This window comes from Panicum virgatum, chromosome 3K (genome assembly GCF_016808335.1).
Source record: "Panicum virgatum strain AP13 chromosome 3K, P.virgatum_v5, whole genome shotgun sequence".
Classification (NCBI taxonomy): Eukaryota; Viridiplantae; Streptophyta; class Magnoliopsida; order Poales; family Poaceae; genus Panicum; species Panicum virgatum.
Genome location: NC_053138.1, coordinates 42,754,463 through 42,763,328, shown reverse-complemented (window position 1 = coordinate 42,763,328; position 8,866 = coordinate 42,754,463). Strand labels below are relative to the sequence as shown.

Here is an 8,866-nt window from a genome sequence, read left to right as displayed (position 1 = left end):
ACCAACCGGTACCAAAGGGGCTACCACCTTACGTCAGCGTGGAAGCCTCTTTGGTACCGGCTGGTATTTCCAACCGGTACCAATGGAAGCCTAAGGCACCGGTTGAAAAATCCGGTGTCTTAAGTAGAGGCCAATGGTCGCGGTTGCGGGGCACCGGTTGGGAAACCGGTGTCTTTGGCCTTTCTCAGACGGTGCCCAAGTCCCGTTTTCTAGTAGTGTATGTACCCCATCTCCTCCCTTTGGTCATCAACCCGCAGCCAATCGCCGAAGTCAACGCGAGTGACAAGGCCATCACGTGCGAGCTCATTGACACACTCCTCCACGCTGTCAATCCCAGTGCTGCCTTCCGTACAACTACTTGGTCAGATGCCGCAGCATAGAAGATAGAGAGGTAGAAGACAGCGAGGATAGGGAGGAAAGGATGGAGAGGACATAGATTGAAGGATGACACGAATTTAGTTTTTTTTTTTTTTGCAAATGGTTGCCACTATGACGCCACGTTGCCTTTGGATGCTTGCGTTTCATGTTTGGGACCTGGATGGATCCCTTAATGCGATTTAAAGATCCAATTACACGTTTCGAGAGTTTGGGGACCTAACTGATATAGCTGAACAAGTTTGGATATCTAGAGTGTGTTTTTTTATGGGACATATCTAGAGTGTGTTTTACTCTAAAGGGAACAATCACTAAGCCCTGCCAAAAGACGGAAAAGGAAGTTTGATCTTCTTACCTAAAAAAAGCAGAAAAATTGACATAATAGTCAGCCCCGTTTAGTTGATGAAAAGTTGTTGGTTTTGGTACTTAGCATATTTCATTATTATTTGACAAATAATATTTAACTATAGACTAATTAGGCTTAAAAAATTCATCTCATGCTAATCAGTTAGATTGTGTAATTAATTATTTTTTCAACTGCATTTAATACTTCATGTATGTGTCTGAACATTCAATGTGACGGATATTGTAGAATTTTTTTTAAAACTAAACATAGCCTCAGTTTATTATCTACGATATCACACTAAAAAGTGCGATAAAGGAATCTCTAGACCCACCACCGCTCCATTATTTGCTAGTACGACCCAATAAATATGCTTTCTGTCTACGTCAGCCACGCAAAACTGTGGAACACTCAACACATTTATTCATTGAACATTTCGGATGCTGCCATCTACACAAACTAGAAGCCGAATCAATCATCCTCAGAGCCAGTACAGGAACGAAGGGCACCTTCCAGCCACGGCATGGAGAAGAGCAAGGTTCTTGTCGTGGGTGGCGCGGGCTTCATCGGCCGGCGGCTTGTCGCGGCGAGCCTGGCACAGGGCCACCCGACTTTCGTCCTGATGCGGTCGGAGATCGGCGTCGACGTGGACAAGGTCCAGACGCTGCTGTCCTTCAAGGCCAAGGGGGCGCGCCTGGTGGAGGCGTCGCTCGACGACCACGCGGGGCTCGTCGCCGCCGTGAGGCAGGTGGACGTAGTCGTGTCGGCCTTGTCCGGGACGTACATCCGCAGCCAGGTCAAGCTCGTCGAGGCGATCAAGGAGGCTGGGAACGTCAAGGTCAGTCACCGTCCCCCCAGCTAAGAGATTGTCAGTCGTTCTAACGTCATAGAAACAGAGGAAAACTGATGATGGCCGTGGGTGCAGCGTTTCCTACCGTCGGAATTCGGCATGGACCCGTCGAAGATGGAGCATGCTCTTGCGCCAGGAAGAATTACATTCGACGACAAGATGGAGGTACGGAGGGCGATAGAGGCGGCGAGCATTCCCCACACCTACATTTCTTGCAATTGCTTTGCGGCCTACTTTTGTCCGAACCTCGGCCAAATCGGCACTCTTCTGCCTCCCAAAGATAAGGTTCGTGTATATGGAGACGGCAATGTCAAAGGTAATTCTTCCCTTCCCATCTAGTTCCTTACGTTTGAATCTGACAATGATTTCCACGTTCAGTGATGTTGGTCTAATTGGGTTTTCTTGATTGATGAAAAATCATAATAGTTGCAGGACAGATTATATAGCAGTGCTCCCTTGGCCCACAGATGATGGTATTATTTCAAAATTGATAGTCTTATTTGAGCCCACCCACCTGTTGCTTTTCAAGCCCAATGCCCATTAACTGCATAGTACACTATACCACAGCCACAATATAGCGACTACATAATGGTCGCTATAAGTCGTTATAGCGACCGATGGTCAATCGGCATAAAGTTATGCCAACACTAACTATTTGTTGGTAATAGTCAGTATAAACCTATGCCGACCAACACATGCAGGAGGGGCATATTAAAGACTATTTGTTTTCTCGAGGTTTAAGCACTGCGTAAATAATGCCAAGATAAGTAGGATTGACAAATAAAGTTTTTACCTTGGTCATTGTGCACATCCCAAATATGATTATCATCTATGAATGGAGGGAGTACTAACTGTGTTTGAATCCTGCTATTAGTTGCCCACTTCTAACTATATGATCCTAATGAGGCAATGTGGGTCGCAGAGTTCGGAACTATTCCTGTTTCTAAAAAAACTATATGATCCTAATTACCCTGCAGTCATTTTTGTGGATGAAGATGATGCGGCAACATATATAATCAAGACCCTAGATGACCCTCGCACCTTGAACAAGTCAATATACCTAAGGCCATCGGAAAACATCCTTTCTCAGAGTGACCTGATCGTGAAATGGGAAAACCTCTCTGGAAATGTTCTTGAGAAAATCTACATTCCAGCTGATGAGTTCTTGGCTTCAATGAAAGGTAAGAAACAAATGTGTGTGCTTCCAGTCATTGTCAAGGATGAAGCATCTTCTGTGTGCAATAACAACAAAAATGGTACATCGAAATATAATTATGGAGAGAAAAGATTAAGGTATTTTCATTTTTTTCAATTATTATAAAATTTCTCTTCAATCTTCAAAATAATGTCGTTTAAAAGCATGTGTAATATATACCCTCTGAAATATAGTAACCTAGTCTGGTTACGGCCACGAAACTTTAGATTGATGACCAGATATCACTATAATTTTAGAAGACCAAGCTTGGTATATGTGTAGCACGGCCGGCCACTTTTCATACTATAAAAATATGTGTGTGTTGGCTTTCTATCTGTCACGTAATACTTGCAAGAAAGTGTCATTCTTACCTCTTTTCTTATTTCTTATTTACATTTGTGTGCTTTTATTTGCATGTTGATGCAGATAAGGATTTTGGCAATCAATTCGTAATGGGACACATCTACCACATTTTTTACGAAGGTTGCCGGACAAACTTTGACATTGGGGAGGACGGAGCAGAAGCAACTCTTCTGTACCCGGAGGTTGAGTACACCCGCATGGATGATTATATGAAAAGATATGTGTAACTTTTAATGTTTTTGGTGACGTATCTTATCATATCAGAATCCGTAGACACTGTGTCTGGAATTATAAGGTGTTACATTGCACAGTGGCACATACTATACTTTGGTTTGTAATCAAGCTTTCATAAAGAACGTGCATATATTGGGCATGTAGACACTTCAATAAAAAAATTTGGTTTCTAGTCCAGTAGTCCTCGTTCTGCATTCCAAAAACTTTTTTTATTTTCATGACCTAAATTTGGCACAGAGAAGTTCAGGTTTGTACCTTGCTCTGGATATTATTCCTGCATCATGCCCTGGTGCATCCGTGCGTGCCACTAATCAGAAATTAAAGTTGCTGATGGAATTGCAATATGGGCTATCCATCGATGGCCTTCTGCAAATTTCATACCTTAACGGAAAATGTGAACAAAATAAATATGAAGAACAACATTGAAACATAATTTTGAAGGATCAATTAAGTTACATAGTCCAGGAGCTGGTGTATAGTATCAATTTCACCCCACGGCAACCAATTGCAATTTGCTCTAGTACACTCGTTGTTTCGTGAACTGATAGTACTGCAAAATAGAAAACTCTAGGGAGCAAGTCAATTTGTTGCAAACGGTATTTTAAACAAGATGTAAATCAAGTAGCACATAAGTATAATACCTATGATTAGACTTGCAATAAGATGGGAATCGTGACACCATGTTTGATCTGATAATTTGTTCCCACGCATTGCTAGATAACAAAGCAATACAGTTCATCGCATAGAAATATATGAACCCGGCCATTCGACAGAGAAAACAGAAGGGCATTTGGTCGACTGTATCATGTCATAACATCGGGTTTCTTAAAATAGGTTCCTTCTCCTCGCACTGGAGGGATTCACGCGTACGACTGTAATCCCAGCACACGCCACGTCGTCTAGAATGTGCTGCTGCTCGTCCGCGAACGTGAGTGGACCAGCCGCTCACGTTGCGGCACGCCGAAAAGGCTGACTCGCTGCTCGGCCCCTGCCCCCAGATTCGCTTGTCTGGTCAAGAGCGAGAGCGTAATAAAAGAGGAGAGGGGAAAGGATGCCGTGTACTCTGCAGAGGCTAAAAGGAGCTACTGGCCGGTGGACCTTGGGATACTGGTCTCAAGAAACAGTTGCCATGTGCTGGCCTGCTGGGTCTTCCGAAAGGCGGCCGCCGCGCGAGCTTCCCCCGTCCGCGATTTCCTCAGTGCCGGCTCCCCGCTTCCTATCCTGTATGAACGGTGGACCTCCAATGAGTGTAGCCCCATAGGTCAGTGACCAGAATGGTGCTGGAGCATGTGCGTGAGAAATTAAAAAAAAAGAAACAAACAGGACGCTGCATAGGGTCACGGAGCTCTCCAGCAATAGGCAATCGGTCGTCATCCTCAGTCGGCACTCTTCGACTTCAACCGAACGCTCCCGGCGATCGCGATCGAGTGCCTGCTGCTCACGGTCGCGCTGGACAAGCTCTACTTCACGCCGTTCGGCAAGTTCATGGACGAGCGGGATGCTAAGATCCGCGGCGAGCTCGGTGACGTCAAGGACGCCTCCGAGGAGGTGAAGCAGCTGGACGAGCATGCCGCCGCCATCATGAAGGCGCTGCGCGCCGAGATCGCCGCAGTGCTCAACAAGATGAAGAAGGAGAGCACCGCGGAGCTGGAGGTCAAGCTCTGGACGAGGGCCGCCGCCGGCGCCGCGTGGAGGCCGAGCTCGTCGAGGCGCTCGCCAACCTCGAGTCCCAGAAGGAGGAGGCCATCAAGGCGCTGGACGCGCAGATCGCTTCGCTCAGCGACGAGATCGTCAAGAAGGTGCTCCCATCCGCGTGAGGGAACCAAATCAGCGAGCCGGCCCACCGCAACCCCAAACTAGCGACAACTTTGATTTGCTCTCTTCTTCCCTCTGGTTCCTCCGCCTTCCTGCACGACAACGTGTAGATTTGTGAGCTCCGCATCTTTGTTGTGCTTCCCTTCCTCCTCTCCTGTTTGTGATGTCTTTTTTGATTCCATTTTTGCCTTGGCATAATCTGTGAGTTTTTGATGGGGGTGATGGCGATGGTGTCAGCTGACCCGAGAGGGTCAGGGCTGAATGGCAACAGTAGGAGTTAAACCTTTTCGAGTAGGTTCATCTCATCTTCCTTGATTCATTTTTTTTCATCCAGATGCTGCAGTCCTTGACTGATATACTGCTTATTTTTTTGAAGGGGAATAATACTGCTTGTTTAGCCACTAGCCCTGTATTATATTTTCTTTGGTGATCCAGGGTATATATCTTTTCTTCTTTCCCATCTGATATGCGTTGCTTCCTGCGAGATAGTTTTCTGTCTATAGCATAGTTTTCTGTATATCCCACCTTAACAAGTCAGTGATTAATATAATGTTCATCGAGGAAGTTCTGTTTAGTTTAGCTTCATAGTTCTGGTATTATAAAATGACAGTAACCATATTTTTGGAAAAAAGGAAAGAGACTGATTAATGCAACTAGACTACTTGTGTCAAGTATATGTACGTTTAGTGTCGTTTGAAATACTGATTCTCCATTTTGCTGGTTACTCTCTATTTTTATGTTTTCTTCTTTCAATGTGTCCTTTGACTCCTTGTCCTGCAATTACTCTTCCCCATAACTGTTACTGGATGATTCAAAATTCAAAAATGTATATAAGTGTTTTGTAGCTTTCTCTCCATTTACACAGATAAATGGTGGGAAGTGTTGGAATTTTGGGCTTGGCCCATTAATTATTTCAGCTATTCCAAATAAATCTCAAAGGCCCATATAAGAATGAGAAAGTTAAGTAGTGGTGCAAACCTTTAATCCCGCCTTGCTTGAGGAAGTTAAGGATGGCTAACTTAAATAGTGAGGCCATCCTTGCCTATTTAAGCTATGTGTGTGGGGATAGAAAGGAAACTCCACACGCGTGCGCTCGCTCGCCTCGCCTCGCCGGGGCGACATACGCGGGCACGCGATGTCCGCGTGAATGGTCCGCCGAAATCCGGCTTCCTTTTGCTGTTTTATTTTTTGGTTGCTTGGCTGTTGGGTTTGCAAGATATGGAAGGTCTAATCTGATTACGCCGTCTGTTGTGCTCCGTTCGCACAACCGCCGTCATCCCGTCAGCGTCGTTAGTCTTCCCGACGGCAAACGCTCAGTACGTACATTGTTATTTAGTTCAGTGTTTAATCATGTTTTTACTGCATCTTGTTACTAGTATGATAGGGTTGTTCATGCTAGTTCTAATCAAGTTCATGATCTATTTATTTCGGAATTTAATCGGACAATTGCCTAATTATTCAACAGGAAGTCGATAAATTGCTTTTGGTTGAAACAACTGTTATATTATTTCTCATAGAATAAAACTGCCTATATTTCTGTACTTAACCTTGCAAAAAAATTAGTTTAGGTAATCCTACCATTACCATGTTTAGATGTCCTCGTGCTTATACCGTAGATATGATCCTTGCTTATACTCTCAACATCAATTAACTTTCTTTGGGATACTTCTATGGCTGCGGCAAATTATGTTATTTCGTACTTCATCTACTCACTTTTATTTGAATTAATATTCCGAGCTACCTACTAAAATGCCTCAATTGTAATATATATGGCTTGACAAAACCTATGAGCTGCGTATGCCATTCAATTAGTAGTACTACTGCTGCTGTTAAGATATATATTTGCATGAGACAATTGCTATGAGTTTGCCTGTTGTTCAAACCTAATTTCTACATGGCTAGGTCTTATTTTCTACTTACAATAATATGTATGTAATCTCTGTTGCTACTATGTTCGGTTCCTTTAGTTTCCACTTTCTATCTTATGCTATATTTACTCATAAATATAAATCTATTTTATTTCGAATGAAGAAACTAATGATAGCGCGCATTATGTTCTAGTGGAAATTAAAGCCGACACTTTGCTATGCCTGAAATTTTAGATGTTGTCCGGACATGACGACTGGGCGACCGAGGAGCAACACTGAATTTGGGCTTTGGCAACCACTTGAAACCGCCAAAGTCACCGAAATACATCGAGTAGTAGACATGGACAAGTCACGCGTGCATCGTTCTTGTCAAGGGTGGCACAGGCTTCATCAGAAGACAGACCACGAGGGAGAGCCTGGTGCAGGGCCACACAACCTACGTCCTAAAGCGGCCGGAGATCGGCCTTGATGTCAACAAGCTGCAGAGGCTTGTGGAGGCATCGCTGGAACGCCACACCAGCCTGGCTTCATCATTGCGAGCCAAGTGGACTATCACACTCAGTTTTTAAAATAAAACCGTACAATGATTGAAAAAAAAATAGAAGCCATTCATCTAATAAGATCCTACAGTGGTTAATGTATGAAGTACCCTAAAATGGTTAAGATAAAGTACTTGTTACTTCCAAAATATGGGACCAAATATCAAAAAGTGGGACCGAATACTAATTTAATTTTTATATATACTTTTTATAGATCAACGGCTAGAAAAAAATTAAGGTAAAAGTACTTGAAAGTATCCATTGGTATTTTACGATCATTGTAAAAGAGCTCGCATAACTATATATATGCCAGAATCAAGTTTCATACATATATTGACGTCATAATAGAAAAATAAGCAATAATATCACGTAAAAGAGACTTAGAACAACTAAAAGGTCTATCGAAGATAAACAACTTATCCTGAAAACAACGGCTTCACACTTCACAGGTGATCGACCAGGGGTTGCATACGCCTAGAATTCAGCAACATTTTTAGAAAACTTCACATCAACTTCATCTTCTAAGTAGGTTTTAGCAAGTGTGAGTGCACTAATGGTTGATACTAAGCAAATCATTACAAAAATAAATGACATGCAAGGCTTAATCAAGGATAAAGGCCGGCGGAATAAAATGGTAAATACTTTAATTAACAGTTGAACATTAGCAACTATTTACTATTCATGTATGAAACCATCCTACAATTATAAAAAAGAAATAGATATTTGAATAAATAATTGTCTTGGAACATAAAATAACTGAACTAAAACAATAATTTTAACTAAGTAGACATGTGAGGGTCCGAGCCGCTCTTGACTGCGAGCACGGCTGATATATCAGTTTTCATTTTGCAGAGGTTGCATACTTCCACCATAAGTGTGTCTCTCTTGAAGCTCGAGTTTGCAAGGCTCTTAAACACTTCCTAGGTGAGTGGTAGGGATTCACTACGAGGCCTTTACAAAGACTCACTAACAAGTAGTAGTCCACTGAGGTTTTAGTCGCTAGACGAGTGCACCTCCCCCAAAGCGTGACGAAAATCAGATAAATGCATACACCCTTGGCAGGCAGGATACCCCTCTTAAATCTAGTCCCCCCACTTGTGCCTTTCGATAAGCTACTAACAAGCTAGAGAAATCTAATTAATTAGCCAAGAGCTGAGCCATATTGTTTTTGTGATTGCACTGTTTTTTGGGGTGGTTGCTCCATGGTTGATTTTAATTAACTTCCCAAAGTTATCATATTGTTCCAAAAGATATCAAGTATAGCATCATGTCTCAAGTACCATT

At 43.1% G+C, this 8,866-nt stretch overlaps 1 protein-coding gene and 1 pseudogene across 1 annotated transcript; both read left to right on the top strand.

Annotated features, from left to right (window-relative positions):
• Positions 1-1,117: 1,117 nt before the first annotated feature.
• LOC120699226 (isoflavone reductase homolog) lies at positions 1,118-3,537 on the top strand. Its single transcript, XM_039983140.1, has 4 exons — positions 1,118-1,556; positions 1,644-1,884; positions 2,546-2,749; positions 3,190-3,537. Exons 1-4 carry the CDS (start codon positions 1,242-1,244, stop codon positions 3,351-3,353), a joined length of 924 nt encoding a protein of 307 aa, XP_039839074.1. The 5' UTR covers positions 1,118-1,241; the 3' UTR covers positions 3,354-3,537.
• A 1,114-nt stretch (positions 3,538-4,651) lies between these two features.
• Positions 4,652-5,573, top strand: LOC120699227 (annotated as a pseudogene).
• The last annotated feature ends 3,293 nt before the right edge of the window (positions 5,574-8,866 follow it).

What these genes read in the sequence shown, in the direction of transcription:
- LOC120699226 (XM_039983140.1), top strand. Translation starts at nt 1,242, where the DNA reads ATGGAGAAGAGCAAGGTTCTTGTCGTGGGTGGCGCGGGCTTCATCGGC. An exon ending in AGGAGGCTGGGAACGTCAAG is followed by an intron (nt 1,557 to 1,643) that starts GTCAGTCACCGT and finishes CCGTGGGTGCAG; the next exon opens with CGTTTCCTACCGTCGGAATT. An exon ending in TGGAGACGGCAATGTCAAAG is followed by an intron (nt 1,885 to 2,545) that starts GTAATTCTTCCC and finishes ATTACCCTGCAG; the next exon opens with TCATTTTTGTGGATGAAGAT.